This window comes from Scaptodrosophila lebanonensis, unplaced genomic scaffold (genome assembly GCF_003285725.1).
Source record: "Scaptodrosophila lebanonensis strain 11010-0011.00,11010-0021.00 unplaced genomic scaffold, SlebRS2 tig00001415-arrow-pilon, whole genome shotgun sequence".
NCBI lineage: Eukaryota > Metazoa > Arthropoda > Insecta > Diptera > Drosophilidae > Scaptodrosophila > Scaptodrosophila lebanonensis.
This window is the reverse complement of record NW_022060742.1, coordinates 2,401,322-2,418,327: the sequence shown is the minus strand read 5'-3', so window position 1 is coordinate 2,418,327 and position 17,006 is coordinate 2,401,322. Positions and strand designations below refer to the sequence as shown.

Sequence of the window (17,006 nt, the reverse complement as noted above, 5' to 3'; positions counted from 1 at the left end):
CTGTATGTCTGTCTGTCCGTCTGTCTTTGTGGCACACTCATCGTCGACTGCAATTTGTCTGTTTGTGACATTGATTTTGATTAAAAGTTTTCAGTATTTCTTCATTTTTTATTTATTTGTATTTTGATGTGTGCGTGCGCATCTCATTAATGCAATGCTCGTTGATGGTTTCAATTCGATGGCTGCTGTACTTGCTGCACTTGCCACCAGAAGTTGCAGCAAATAAAGTTGCGCGAGCCAACACTGCCTTTTTTGCCTTAATTAAATAAGTTTCGTGCATTGCCTGACGACAACTCTTAAACACACACACACACACACACTCAGACACTCAGACACACGCATCTACAATTGCCAAGTTGCTGAAAGTTTCAGTTGCATCTCATTGCTTGTTGCTTGCAACTTGCCACTCGCTGCGTGTTCTTGCTGCTTGCTGCTTGCAGCTCGTTGTTGTTGTCGGCTTGTTTGCATTTCATTTGCAAAACTTTTAGCTTTAATGGGTTTTTAAAAACAACATCGCCGACGACGATGACTTTGGTTTTACTCAAGTCTGTCCCTGCAGCCAATTTAGGTAATGAAAGGCTCACATATACATGCATAGATCGGAGTATGTACGAGTATGTGTATATCTTTTATTTGCTGTGCTTTAAAACAATTTTGTTAAACACATTTATGGGAACCATTCTCAACCATATGCACGATAATACCCTATTATGCTGAAAGACCAAAAGGGCATACTACTTGCTTAGAGCATTCAGAAAGAGGCCTTACAGAGTATATTTTGTTGATCTATACAACAAGATGAGATTTTATTAATTCTAGGATATGCCTAGAAAATGTTCATTGGTTATCTGTCAAATTTTAGCTTGATCTGAATTAAACTTTGTGAATAGGTACTTACGAAGTCTTCTGTTGTTTAACGACCATGAGTATGCAGAACGCAAATGATTAAAATAAATATTAAATTAGTTCTAAATTTTTGCAAAATATAGAAAAAGTCCCAGGAGCGACGAACTCCAACCATTGCCGTAGACAGAGCCATGAGCAGATGTGAGCTCTGAGCAAAGTGAACAAGTGAGCAGCCCTTACCCACGAGCAGAAAGAGAGCAGTGAACAGATGTTGAGAAGTGCTCAACGACCCATGATCAGTTTCACAAGCGAGCCCTTTCTTTAATAATGTCGCTGTATAGATATTATATTTTTTTTTCGCGTAACTCTTAATACTCAAAGCTCATGTATAATAGCTGATATAGGGTATTTAAAAGCCAGCCCCGCACAATTGTAGAATACTCCATGCTGGAGTATACATGCATGTATATATACATATATATTATTTTTGAAATATGTTTTGGTGGAGTGGACCAAAAAGTGGCATTATGCTGGCGCCTTTTACAAAATGCATTGAATGTCATTTACATTTATGTAAATTGTTTGTGCATTTTTGTGGCATGTGTGGTTAAGTGTGGTCGAGTGTGTTGCACAGTGCTTGCAATTTATATGCAATCAGGCGTTAGCTGCTCTTGTTGCTGCATTTGTTGGTGTTGTTGTCAACTCGCTTCAGCATCATAATCACTTTTGAGTCACTTACTTATGTATATACTGCAATCTCATAATAACCCCCCCAGTAGAGTTCTTTTTGTCGCTGTAAGAGCAGTTGTTGTTGTTGTTGTTGCTGCTGCTGCTGTAGTTGTTCTTTGTTCTCGTCGCTTGGTCGGCTATGATTTTGAATTGCTGTTTTGAAGTCAACAACAGCTTACAGTTATGGCTGTAATTGAGTTGGAGTGTTGGGATATGCATACATAAACATACACACACACATACACATACACACAGATACACACTTATGTACACAACCATAATAAATTGCTTGAATAGCGACAGCAACGGGTTGGGAAGCAGAAGGTTAAACTGGTCGGGCTGCCTCTAGACTGGTTGTTAAGCCAAATTGCTTTTGACAACAACATCAACAACAACAGTCGCTTAATCGCGCATTGTAGACTTAAAAAAAAAAAAGAAGAGAGACACTTATTAAATGATTTAGTGCCGCCACACATACTATTACACAAATAATTCATTTTGTTTAATTGTCTGATAATGCGCGCCCACAAAACCGATGTGGGCATCATTATGATGAGCAACAAACCGCATTGACACTTTTGTAAACTTGATAAGTTTGATAAATTGCTTTTCAAGTGCCAATTTCCTTAATGGTTTTTTATTTTATTTTATGCACATCGCACGCACAAAACAGTAGGAAGTGAGCGAATGTTATAGTCATTTGAATATCATTTGTTGAAGCACTTCTGTGCTCTGAACGAGTATGTGCTCCGAATTAAGACTAATTGCGGTTTCAGTTCTGATGGTGCTCTTGAAATATTTAATGATTGCTTATTTGTTGTCTGAACTGAAATCAAAATCGGACAGTGAATATATTCTTATGACACAATTCTTAGTAATTACTTGGTTATTTAGGGAAATATTTCTTATCGCTTAAAAGAAAGTAGAATGGAACGAGATGTGTAGATCCCACATATGTAGTTATCACACTTAAAAGTAATATTTCATAACCCCCATTTGGTTGACAATGAACTGGAAAGCTATGTATTTATATACAACATTAACAGGACAACTTTAAAAATATGTCTATCACTATTTTCAAAAGTTTTGACTGCCATTTTAACCCACTTGTGGGTCAAATTTTGTCAAAGCTAATTGTGCAGTCATCATTCATTCAGCATTTTAATTAATTTAAATTTTTATTGTATTTTAACAATTATTTGTGTTCAATTGGTAGTTTATTTAAGCATAATACGGTACTTGATGACAATAAAAAGCTTAGAGAATAATATAATTACGACAAATATGTACAAGTTGTGGCTTAGTTAATTTTTTAAAAGAAATAAAGTAACAGTTGCGGACAAACTTTCCATAAAATTGCATTTGCGGCAATTCAATTCGTCGTGTTCGTTACCACTTATTTAAGTTTAAATGCAATCGTCAATTTAAATAATCATACAACCAGGTACAGCCCTCAGCTATAACTTAAAATATATAGTATTTTCCATTATACAATCAGAGTGCACAATCATTTGTGATTCAACCTCACATATCATGTAATTTCACACTCAGTCAATAGTTGTGTCAGGCCTCAATGGACTTCATAATAACTCCGTAAATGCTATTATTTTGTGTGTACTGAACAGGCAACAACAACAGAAACAATAACAATAACAATCACAATAGCACCAACTTAATTATGTTAAAGCCGCATGCAAATAATGGACGAAATCTAACAAACAAACAAGCTAACGAACGCCCCCAATCGAAAACATATGCCCTCAAGTCATTTTCCCCCCAATGCAACAACAACTACAACAACAAAGCCCCGACCCTGTTGCATTGTTGTTGTATTTTAGAATGAAATTGGTTTTATTTTTAAATGCATGCGAGTATGTGTGTGTGTTGGGAACTTCACTTGCCTTGTCCCGCCACAATCGCAGTCGCAGTGGTAGGGTCACCCTATTTATTATGGCACACCACGCTCCACTGATTTATGTTAATTTATAACGTCAATTTTTGTTGCTCGTCTGGAGAGAGACGCCGACAATGCAGTATATTGTTGTTGTTGTTGTTATTGTTGTAGTCTGGGGGACTGCAGCAAAAAGTTTTAGTTTGATTTCATTTTGTGTTTTGTTTTATAATTGTTCATGTTATTTGTGTTGTGGTTGTTGTTGTTGTTGTTGCTGTGGTTGTTGGCATTATGCGTGGGATCGTGGGGTGTTGTCATGCATTACAATAAATATTGTCTCATAAAAACAAAAAACTGTTCTGGCCATTAAAAGCGCATCTGTGCTGCCTTTTGTTTGTGGCATAGAAAATGATTAGTGTTTATGTATATATGTAGTAACCTAAAGATATACACGCTCGTACATTACTATATGTATACTGGATATTTTTGGAAAGAGTCCAACACTTCATTAATCTCTCGACACATGCAACTAATTAACTAATTTGCCTAAATTATTGTGTCTATGGGTTTATATGTAAATATATCGTATGTATATCAGTAATATTTATTTTCTTGTCTTTCTCTTTTTACAGGCGTCACAATGCGGGAGAAGAAGGGCGGCGCTTTGCAAAAGATCAAGAAGAGGCTATCACACAGCTTTGGCAGACTAAGTGAGTGCTGAACTATAATATGGAAATATTAACATCTATTTAAAGACTATCAGTAAATCAAAAATCTTGGATTATAATTGATTCTAGGAAATAAATGTAGAGGGCATTTAATTAATGATATGTCCAATATTATTCAGCAATTCCCTGTACATTTCCATATGCATGCGGACAATATACAGGATAGATATGTACTCGTATATAGTTTTGGATAGAGCAGGATTAATATATTTTAAAAGCTCCTACGTAATGCTTCTAACATAGTTGCAGAATCTGGAGAGGGACTTCAATTAATGATAGAAATCTTTTCTTTGTCAGTAAATGCGTTTTTAATATCTATGCTGACAATATACAGGACAAATACTGTACTAGTTTTAAATAATGCAAGAGCAGATAAATATATTTCAAAGGTCCTACATAACTCTTCTAAAATATTTGTAGAATCTAGAGAGGGAATTTAATCAATGATAGAAATTTTGTTGTCCATTTTAAATGGAAAATTTTAACTTGTTGCTTTGATTCAAAGCCGTAGGCGAAATATAACACCAATAGTTTCTATTTTATTTGTTGAAAAGCGAATGCGTCTAGTTCAATTGCATTCAATAAAATACGACTGCAAATATTTATTGGCCGACTTTTATTTGTGTAGCTGCATAAAACCACAGCCATAGGAGCGGCCGACTTGCTGACAAACCAAACAAAAGCCGCCACTGGCAAACAATAGTCCAAACAATTGGCTTACTGACCGGCCCACTCATTCCGTTCGTGGGTATCTACGGCCACAAACATAGACTCGTTACCACCTACAAATATTTGTTATTAATTTTACGAAGAAACGAATTGTCAACCAAGCAATAAATCAACATTAAAAGCGGCATATTTATGGCGGACACAGATGCATCTCTATCTATAACCATATGGAGCGCAGAGCTTATGCAATGATGGGGCTATTGGTAAGGAAATCTATGGGTTGGTGCCTCTAGCGCTTCAATTCCGAACCCTTTCAATAGTTTTACTCTTCATTTAGTTATCCTCCTTTTCTTCGCTGGCCACTTTTAGAACCGATTCGGGTTATTCGGATAAGGGATCATTTATCAATTCTCGATTTGGGAAACAGAAATTTGGGGCAGCCTTATTTCCAGTCGTTTTCCAGTTTCGCATTTATTTTCTGAGATCGAAGAAAAAAAATTTTTTTAATGCTTGAGAAATCAAGGAAAACAATAAGGAACTGCAGTTTTAAAGTCTACATAAATTATATTTACCGCTCTCATGCTTACATAGAAGATTGTCGCAAATATTTATGATCTGTGATAGTTTTTAGAGAGTAGAAAGAGAGTATAAAGAAATTGTGTTAACTTAAAATAGCCGTATGTAGATATTAAGATATTTCACTGTTAATTATTGTTATTCTGTTGTTCTTCTATTAGTTTGCTGTCTCTTTGTCCGTCTGTATGAACCCTGAGAACTTATTAACCATAAAAGCTAGGGACACAAAATGTTGGATCTAGACTTGTCTTTGCTACCTGCAGACCAAGTTTATTACATAACTTATTTAGCGATCGATTCGGATTTCACTTAAAAATTTCATATTTTCAGTTATATTCTAAATATCAATAAATCGAACTACATATACTATAAAGCTAGCAGAGAAGTGAATGGTGCACCAAAGTTTATGTTAGTTTAAAGCGTTTAATAGGGTATTCAAGGATCGTGCTGACATTCATTAAAAAAAATATATATATATATATAACAAATACTTTATCTAACGTATAAAGCTAAAAAGAGTTAAGTGAAGGTAAGCTGCTCTGAGTGTGGCTGTTCTATTGCTAGATGGGAGTTCATTTAAACAATTGGCTGCGATGCACCAAGTGGAAAAACCAACAAAAACAATGCAAAGAGAGCTTCAAAAGCTGCATTAAAACAAATGCTCAGTAAATACAATCCGCAAATGCCATGAGTTTTATTTAAAAAGTGCCGCAAATCGCAGACAGACACAGACACTGCAGTCGTCACAAACAGTTTTAGAGTCACAGCAAAAAAAAAAAAAGAAAAGAGAACACACGACGTCTGCGGCAACTGTCAATGCTGAGTCATTTAGCAAAGCTTTTAATGGTCAAACATGGACACGCTGTTGTTGTTTCTGCTGCTGCAGTGCTGTGGGTGCAGCATTTCGATTGCAACAGACAAACGCTCCCTGCGCCACCACCTGCCTCCCCTTTGGCAACAATTTGATGAAACGGCTGACTGACTGACAACAAACAGAAAAATTGAAATGCCACTAATACGAGCGATTCACACACACAGCCCCACATTCCACAGCACCCCTTTTGGCAAACACAAAATGCTTTTGTATGGTCGCTCTTCGTCCAGTTTTCAATACAATTTTCTATAAATTTTTTTACTATACAGTTCTGAGTTCAGGATATGCGCGTAAAATACGCTGATGATTGCCGCTTCCTCTTCAAATTTCATATTCATATTTATGCAGTGCAGAATTTTGTTTCGTTTCGTTGAAATTCGAGCTGGAGTCGTCGTTATATGCTTGCTCTTTTTTTGTTGTTGTTGTTGTTATTGTTGTTTTTGGAGGCATAGGCCATACGAAAAGTTGACTCACCAAACTCGTTTTATGCGGCATGCGACTAATTGTCTTTCAACGCCCACACACGCTTGTTATTTGCGAGCGTGTATTTTGTTGTTATTTTCTCGTATACAGATATTTTAAATGTTATTTTATTTACAATTTTTTGTTGTTGTTGTTGTCTGTTATTGTTGTTGCCAGCCATACAGATAGGTGGTAGGTATGAAAGAGTCTGGCCAGGCCGGCCAGTCGCTAAACAAGTTGGGTAAAAACAACTTTTCTGAAAATTATGTGCAATAGTTTGGTATTTAAAACGAAAGATATAAGCAGAGCCGCGACAACAGCTGTGCGCTTGGGGTGCCCCCATATAAGGGCGTGGTTAGTCAGCAGAAACAATAATAAACATTGAACAGCAGCAGGGTGTGTGTCTGTGTTGGTCTGTGTTTGTGTGCGTGTGTGTGTTGGAGCATGGCTAATGAACAGTTTGGCAGTAGTTGCAGTTATACGTTATAACCATATTTGGCCGCCCTTAACTCTTGGCAATCAATCGTGAATGAAACATATACGTAGGAGGCTAAAAACGCGAAGCCTATGTTTGCGATTGGGACAGCGTGTGAAGGGATTTAAATAGAGATATAAAAGCCTTCACTCGACGCCATGCTTCCGAAATAAAAAGAAATTGTGAATGAGTGAGCAAATTCGGAAATTTGTCGTTAATATTACGTTTTTATCCAACTTGTAGGCTAAAAAGTATAATCGGTTTGTTATAAAAAGGTGGGATATTGGGTTCTACTATGAAATTTTGCTGCTCTAAATACTTTGGAGATCCTTGAATAAACCCTTGCTATTGTCTTGCTTTTATTCGCAAGTTTGTTTGCTTCCTAAGCAGATTCTTATTAAACTATTAGGAATTGATTTTACTTCAAAACCCTTTTAAGGAGCAGTCTCTCGATGCAATGGTTCTGAACTAAAACGAAATAATAGGAGATCGTAGAATAAGCTTTGTTGATAATATCCAGTTTTTATATAACTTGTAGACTAAAGATCATCGTCTGTTTTTTTATACTTATGTTGGATATTGGATTGTTCTATTAAATTGCTTCTAGGGGTTGCTCTAAATATTCCCAAGCAGGTCTATTTAGAACAGATTGTAATTCTTTGAGTTGTGTTTAATTAAAACACCTAATTTAGTGTCATTCGCAAATATCGAATCAAGCCCTTTGTTTGCATAAATATTGTATTCCATGTAAGCTTTGTTGACTGTACGCTCGTTCATGGCCATAAAGTTGGCGCATATATTTCAATCCATCTATCTTCTGTGCCAACATTGGTGCCCGCAAGTGCTCGTACGAGTATTTTATATGACTCTCTCAAATGCGCTTGGCAATTTCTATCTTATTTTCCACACGATTTTTCCACTGAATGCAGCTCATAAATTTTGCAATTGCACACACATTTGGCAACAGCTTCTGATTCTGCTTCTGCTTCTGCTTCAGATGCAACAACTTTTGGCCACTTTTATAAGAGTTTTTTTTTGAAAGTTCTCCTACTGCTTTCTTCGACGGTTCTATATACTTGTACTTGTTTTCATTGCATTATTGAACAGCAGAAGCCAGCAGCTATTGCTGGCGCTGTTGCTTCACCAAAAAATGTCACAAGTTGTTGCGAAATTCCAATTTCAACTTGCAACTTCAGCTTGCAACTTGCAGCTTGTTTGTTTGTTTGTTTGCTTGCTGCTGCTATTCTTGTCATCATTGTTGGAGCTATTACGTAAATAACTGCGACTGTCGCCCGACGAGTGGGGAGGGAGCCTCTGCTGCTCACTTATCTCATATTTTCTGTCACTTAATTGCTGTTCGTCGTGCTGTCATCATCATCGTCAGAGTCATAGTTTTAGTTGAAGTTGTTTCCACCGGTTTTTCTTTTTCTAAGCGCCTAACACGCAACCCAACGATGTGCTCTACTACTTCATTTGCCGGCCATAAACGTTATGAAGTAATAAGCCAGCCGGACTAACTCGTCGGGTATTAAGTAAATTGCATTTAACAGAGCTGCTCCATCGTCCACTGACCGTTGTCCCCCACTTGCTGCTGCTGCTGCTGTTGATGATGATGATGAGGATGATAGGCGTCTGGTCAAGATGCAGCCGCAATTGCAGTGAGGAGAGAGAGAGAGACTCTCGACTTGCACACTTGTGCCAGCTTTTGGTTTTGTTTCCTCCTTCCCTACTCCACTCCACTCCACTCCACTCTGCTCTGCTTCCTCGCTGCTACTTGTTGTCGAGATAATGCCAAATGATTCATTTTACTGGCATGGCGTCGCCAGCGTATTATGATAGCATTCACATACTAGCATTCTTGAGGCGCACGCTTCCCATCTGCCCATCTTGCTCTATCTCCCCACCTTCGTCTTCTTGTCTTGTCTTCTGCTTCTGCTTCTGCCATTCGTTGCTGTCAAATCATTTGTGCTGATAACCTCTTGCCCATTTGTTGAATGCTGTTAAATACAAAGTCTAAGTGGTCAACAAATATATTAAACACACTCGTATATATATATATATGCTTGACATGGGGTTGGGAGTGGGGAGCTAATGGATCTGTGAAATACTTTGACTTACTTCAGATAAGTCATTGCTCCTACACTGCATGCATAGCTCGCTCGCTCGTGTTATCAACTACGAAATGTCGGAGCTGCAAATTATATTTACAAAGCATTTCTTGTCCCACCGATAATAGCTTCAAAGTAGCACTAAAAGCAGACAACTACGAAAAGAAACGGGAATGTTTTATAGTTTTGTCATTACTCGTCGCTAGATTTATGAGAAATAGTTGGCAATGGAAATACTTGTACATTTATGACGAATAGTGTTTTGTTCAAAAGACATAAATGCTTGAAGCATTTGATTTTAGGTTACGTTCCTACCTAATGGATGAACCGTTCTAGACGCTCCCGCACCAAGAAGCTCCTTAGCCATTTAATCCCCTTTTGTTTTATAGGTCTTCAGCAGAAATCTTCCTTCGACCAGCTAGAGCTGCTAATGAACTTATTTAAGCTACCAATCTCTAGATTTGTTCTATGAGTGAGATCGTTTAGCAACGATTGCCCGAAGTCTGTAAACCTTAGTCTGCTGGGAGCCAGACAGTAACACAGCAGGTTCTCCACGGTTTCCTCTCTTCCGCTCTTCTTTATCTCTGCAGCTTCTGAAGAAGGCGCTAGGCATGTTTGACATTTTTAGATATGAGACCACTCTTATAGAGTTTTTAAAACTGGGAGTAATTTTGAAATCATGCATTATGTGATGATGGTATCGCTGTAGTTCGAATCAAGTCATATACTCAGGGACGAACTCACAGGCCAGTCCCCTATCTGTTTCCATATAAGGAAAACAAACATTCAACATTTGATAGCCCCATCTATCTTTTTCTCTCTCTCTGTATTAAAACCATTTAACATAGAGGTAAAATCGATATAGCACCGCTATTATAATATAGCCTGCTTTCCTTTAGTTATGTTGAAACACTCATTCGATTTTATTTTAAACTATTGAGACTATTAATTTTTAGACCAAGATTTCACAATGTTTTAAACAGATCAAATCCTATTTTCCAATAAATTACGTAAAGACAGTGCCCCACACTGTATGTTCAGCTCAATCGCTATACATTTCAGCTTTAAAACAAATCCCAGCAAATCCGCTTTTGTCGAAAAACCCACTCACATTTGCCCAAACAAAACAAAAACAAAACAAGAAGAAGAAAAGTGGTCAACAATCTGACACTTGCACTGATTCGTATCTGTGACTGACTCACTTAAATTTAAACAATTCTTGAGTTGCTCACAAATATTTTTGCAGCGAGTCTTGAGCGTGTAAATATTTCAAAGCTGATGCCTGCAGGCAATGGACGGTGCTCAGTCGTATCTATATCTTTTTGTCTGTCTGTCTGTCTGTCTGTCTGCTTGAAGTAGCAATAGACGTCGCCATCATGGTCGTCTCTTGTTGTCCGCTTTTGTGCCTTTGTGCCACTGATACACTTCTGGCGCTACGTTGCTTGTCATAATCCTTTTTGATAACATTTTATGTCACAAGCCATGGCCAAACACTCGCATCATCATCGGCCTTAACCCTTGATGTGTCACGACGACGACGACGACGACGTCGACGACGACTGTCCGGAGCAGCATTCAGCTTCACTTGATAACTTTGCACTTGAGCTCAGTCCACTTCAGTTCAGGCGCGCTCTGGACTGCTTGCTACTCATGTGGTTTTTTCTTTGGCTATTTGCTGAGCTACTCAATGACAAAAAGCGCGATAAGCAGCTAATGGCTGCTGCTGCTGCCTTTTGAATGGTCCAGCTGTTTGAGCGACTGACTATCCTTCCATTGTCAGTTCGACCGACCAGCCGACCAACCGACCGACCGCCCGCATCCGCAGCCATTGAGAGTCCATTGAAGTGTTTTCGACTATAGCTATCACATCCCATATCGCACATCGCAACGCTTCGACTTTATGGGTGTGGGTTTGCCTGCGTGTGTCGACTTCATTGTATTTACGCTCTGATTTGTGAAAAGGCATATAGTACTATGTAGTATAAGTATATATAGGAAAATCCGCTTTGACGCCGAGATTTCTATGCCCACATGCCAGTTTAATATGCCATGCCATGCGAGTGCCATTGATACGAATATGAGCTGAGTGGTGGCTTTCAGCGCACGCTCTGTCGGTAGGGAATTATGTTCGACTCTTTGTCTGTCTGTCTGTCGGTCTGACTGACTAACTGTCTGCAGGTCTCTCTACTATACTCGTATGTCTGATCTTCTTCACTTATCCTGTATTTTTCGTGCTTTATTTATGGACTATGCGGCGTATGAGTAATCACGCACATGACCTTTCGCTCGCTTGCGCACATTTAATGTGTTCTTCAAAACACACACTCACACACACACTCTCACAAAAAGAAAACATCCTCAACAAGAATATTCATGTTTATGTATACTTGTATATAAAAGCCGCTTATGGTTTTTTTATGCTCTTGGCATTGCAGCAAATGTTTAGCAGAAATCATAAACTGAAAAAAGAGTTCACGCTGTGCGCGCTGAAGGAAATTCATTGCTTGGTTTTGTTTTTATTACACATGTTTTGTGTAGTTTCCTTTTAATGCCCAACAAGTACAAGAGAAGTAGGTAGAGAAGCGGAGGGGTTAGATGACATTGAAATTTTACGAATTGGAAATAAATTGTATGCAAACATTTGCAAAGAGTGGGAACCAGAGAAAACTCTAAGACACAGAACCCCTTCCAATTAAACATATAATTGTGAATTTTTTTATTTAATTTATTAATGAGGAAAAGGGGGCACTCCTTTGCCTATGCCTTTGTCTTGCATTAAAACATTATCAACATACGTTTCAATTATTTCATTGAAAAATTTAAATCAAGTATGTTCGTTAGATTTGAAAAAAAAAAAAAAACATTGCATTGCTGTATCAGAAGTACGCCTACTTCATGATACGAATGCCTGTGTCTAATATCTATAACCATCTCTGATAAAAACCAATTTTGGCATCGCGGCTCTACTTCTATTCTTTCTGCCATTCTATTGTTTTCTATTATTATTAAACATACCATTTGGCAACATATCTTGAGAATTGTTGAAAGCTCGCCGACCCACCTGTGCAAATTCCATCAGTTTCGCCTAACATTTTTATTCATGATTGGCCGTATACTTTGTTCTTCTTCGTCGTCGATATCAGCCAGCGAGCAGCTTCTTTCTATCACAAAGAACACCAAGTCTATAAACATTTCCACTTTACGGTCTCTGGTGAGCTTCAGTCTTTTATTATTTTCTTCTTGTCAGTGACAGACGTCGCACATGCTCGATAATTTGTTTTTAAACGGCATGTTAGTGTTGTTGTTGCTGTTGTTGTTGCTGTATTTGCTGCTTAGCCGTTGTCGAACGGGCCCATTACAGGTACATGTGTTATGCGAAAGGAGAGCAACAACACCAACAAAATGGAAATAAAACAAAGTTTTTCTGCCTCGCGCCTTGGAATTGCCAAGCAAAGCGTCAACGCTGCTGAAACGTGCTCTGAATGCGAGCTGCCCCACACACATACATACATACATACATATGTGTATGGAAACACACTTGAAGTTTTTATACCCTGTACCTGTAGGGTAAAAAGGGTATATTAGGTTTGTGCAAAGTATGTATCTCCGACCCCATAGAGTATATATATTCTGAATCAGCATGACGAGGGAAATCGATCTAGACATATCCGTCCGTCTGTCCGTCCGTCTGTCTGTCCGTCTGTCTGTCCGTCTGTGTGGATGAACGCAAGGATCTCAGAAACTATAAAAGCTAGAATAACTAAAGTTGGTATCCAGATTCTCCTATGTCCGAGAAAGGACGAGTACAGAATTTCTTCAATAGCGTCCACATTTCAAATGCTACCTAAACCAAACTTTGCACACATTTATATATAATTATCTACTGTTGTTTAAAATTGTATTCAATTCTGTCAATTCTAAGAAAAGTTATTAGCTGCAGCAACAAGTTCGCTCTTCTTCTTCCTCTTTTTGCTTCTGCTATGGGCGCATATAATTCAGTGACGGAAGTTTACATGGGTACAGGGTATTTCACTGTCGGGCTTGCTCGACTGCAGCATTCTCTCTTGTTATATACATATATTTGCTGGCTGGCTGGCTGGTTGGTTGGGGTATAATAAAAGTATTTTAAGTGAAATTCAGTGCCGAACGCGCGCCATCGTCGTAAATCGTAAAATTCTGTTTTCAATGTTTTAAGTTTTGTGCTTGTTTTTTTTTTTCATTTTATTTAACTTTGGCTCTTGCGGCAATATTTCTTGTTTGTTTTTTGTGTAACAATAACAAATAAACTACAAAAACGTTTCAAAAAAAAACAAAAAACAAGTGCAAAACCGGCAGCGGAACGCGTCTAGAATTAAGTAGGAATTATCTATATCTACAACTACCTACCTACCTAACTACTACAACCATACAGTTTTAGCAGCACTGGTCAAGTAAATAGCGCATGCCTGTTGGGCAAATGTTTGCTTGCGTTTACTAAGCGCTTGCAAATTTGTGCAATTAGCTTGTGCCTCCAAGCACTTTGCCAAAGATTTGTGTAGTCAGAGTCAGCATTCGCCAAACACAAGCAGAGCCGCCAAGTAGTCTCGCATTTCCTTGGGCTTCCCTTTTAAAATACTCTGAACTAAAATGTATACTATAGAATCATTCTCTCATATGTAACACCAAAGGGGGGTGTGTACTAGTCTGAATATTTTCAGCAGAAACGTCTGTATATATGAACGCTTCGATCTCGAAAAGTACAATAGCTAGAGTCATCTAACTTTATGTACAGGTTATCCAAAGCCTTGTAAACGATAAGTTTATGTTACTTTTTCAAAAGCTAAATTAATTTTTCAAGTTCTTTGAAAATTTGCACGCAAACTTTTTTACTGGCTATTAGTATTTATAGCTTTTTTCATTTTCTTGTTAGGTTAACATTTTATTGTAGTTTTCTTTTTCGTTAAGAGAGTATTTAGAGGTAGTATAGATGGATTTATGGTTTTTCTCATCTCTACCCAATGCTGTTCTTCACCTCGTTCAATGACACGTTGCTGCTGATGTTGTACGTGTCTTAATGCCTCAGCCACTGAACGCTCTTGCCCCACAAGAACCAGCCCAGCCCCCTTTTGCCATCTTACTCGTATTGCAAACCCATTGCAGTTTTCAATTGCAATTTCTTTTTCTGTACTGCTGATGTTTGCCGCACTCTGCTGTTTGCTGATGCTGCTGCACTCTTTACTGCGCTTGATGTTGTTGCTGTTGTTGTACTATATTTATTGTTTATCTTATGTCTTAGTCTTTTTATTTTTATTATATGCTACTTGTTTTTGTTTATTTTTGGGGTTTTATGCCGCCGAGACATTTGCAATCAGGCGCAGCAGAGACCGATATTCAATGCTGTCTGACTTCGCTGATTATTATGTTTTTTGCATGCAAAGTGCAGTGCCAGCAACAACAACAACAATATTGACAACAAAACAACATCGAGGAGACAACAGAGCGCATAAACAAGATACGATGGCGTATGCCAAGAGCCAAGAGCCAGAGCCCAACAGCCAACCACAAACGGCTTTTCGCATTTTAATAGAAATGCTGTTCGTCTTAAACTCTTGCTTGTTTTGTTGTTCGACTTCTAATACACTCTACAAAGACTAGAGTCCAAGAGTTTCCAGCTGCTCTTGGTGCACTGAAACAATCCTGAAAATAAATCGTTGATAAATCGTCATACAGCTGAATTTTCTTTTTTTCTTTTTTTATATATAAGATAAAAAAGGGTGTCATAATTTTATCAGAACAGAATGCATTTTGTTATTATTTTCAGTATTATTTAGCCAACTCCTGGCTTAATGTATTTTTGTATTTTTATTTATTTCTTTTTTTTTTTGTTGCTTTAATTAAAATCGATGATAAAAAGACAAGTGGTGGGTGGCATCTGACAAAAGACAAGAGTAAATTAATTTTTCTAATTTATCATGGGGCTACTCAAATAAAAAGTTATTCGGAAAGCCTACAATGGTGTTTAAGCTCCGGTCCCATGAGGGATTCCAGTTAGAGCTCAACACTTACTTATGATAAGAAATTGGTTTATAGAGTATTCCACAGTTGTATTCACTTAAATATAAAATTGTATTTTGTTTATATCTTCTGGTGCTTGCTTGCTATCATCGAATTGTTTGTATATTTGTGTGTGTGTGTGTGTGTGTGTGGAAGTCTGCGCGTGACTTCGAAAATCGCTTTTCATATAGCATTTCGCGATATTTCAGTGACTTATGCTTGTCAATAGAAGGCAGCCCAAGCCATGATGATGTGTTCAACCAACAATGAAAATCAACGAGTCGCGCCAAACAACAAAATATTATGCTACGTGTTCTCGGCTGCAAGTTGCTGCAACATTTGGTGCCTGAATGACTGTTGATTGCATTTTGCATGATTGCGTGGATTGCTATTTGTGGTCTGGAGAGCAGCGACTAAGTGTGAAGTGCTGGATGTCAGAGCATAAGTCTGGATTACCCGACCAAATAGCATTGCTCGCATCGCCGCCCACTCAAAAAATAAAAAAAATAAATAAAATAATAATATGAAATACGCAAAATAAATAAAAATAAGAAATGCTGTTGGCTGCCATACACTTGAAGCCACAAAGGCGTAAACATTTAATTTCCACAAGCATGCAACAACAAGAGTAACAACAACAACAACAACAACAACAGCACCAAGAACATTTATACGTACATGGCGGAATAAACGAAGTGTTAAATATTTGACATAGACACCTCGTCTAAATTTCTTTTGCCGTAGCACGAGGCCGGCCTGGGGCAGAAACTCTGCTGCATTTCCTGCAACAGCAGCAGCAGCAGCAACAACAACAACAATGCCAGCACAGACCACCCAACACACACATGCACTGTCATGCAAATGTCACACTAATGACTTGTGCTTGAATGTTGCCAGAAGCATCAGCAACAGCAACAGAACTCACTCCGCACTCCCCCCCCTCCTTCTCCTCCTCCAGGAGCCAGTGCTTCATTATTTTAGGCAGCATCTGAGTGGAGCTGCTATATAATTTCTTTGCTGCTGCTCCGACATCTTTCACTGCGACTGCTGGCATGCAGTAAAAGGCATCTTTTGACATCGTGCCCTGCTCTCTGTCTTGCACTAAAGACACCTGTCCGAATGCACTGCGAGAATGAATGTGTCCCCTTTTTTGGCAGAGCACTAACTGCTATCATCTAATAGTCTTCGGAATGTGAGGGCTGCTATGGCTAGTGCACTGAATACTTGTAATCCAGGCATAATCGATTAGCATAACTAAACAAAGTATTTCCAAAAGTAACAGACAGAAGGAAGCATCTCTGATCCCATAAAGTATATATGTACATATATTCTTGATCAGAGTGACGAGAGAAATCGAGAGAATCACTGACCCAGTGGGGGGAGGTTTATAATCCAGTCAGTCCAGTTTATAATCTTGGACTTCTAGATTTTGGCACTTCCAATTATTTGTATATATTAGAGCTGGAAAATAATGGAAGCATAGAAATTCAGAATAGAAAATTGTAATTCTTCAATTGCTTGGACTTCTAGTCTTTGGCATTATTAATAATTATTTGCGCAGTGTGTCTGTTGCCCGCTTTCTTTCGGTTTCAAGGTGTTGACTTTGTTGCACCCT

At 38.2% G+C, this 17,006-nt stretch overlaps 1 protein-coding gene across 2 annotated transcripts in view; it reads left to right on the top strand.

Annotated features, from left to right (window-relative positions):
• The window catches only part of LOC115632185 (cyclin-dependent kinase 14), a 165,464-nt gene that overhangs the window by 63,354 nt on the left and 85,104 nt on the right, over positions 1 to 17,006 (top strand). For both annotated transcript variants that reach the window (XM_030529220.1, XM_030529221.1), the window contains exon 2: positions 4,099 to 4,176. In XM_030529220.1, the coding sequence (XP_030385080.1) occupies positions 4,099 to 4,176 (78 nt within the window). The remainder of the gene's footprint in view (positions 1 to 4,098; positions 4,177 to 17,006) is intronic.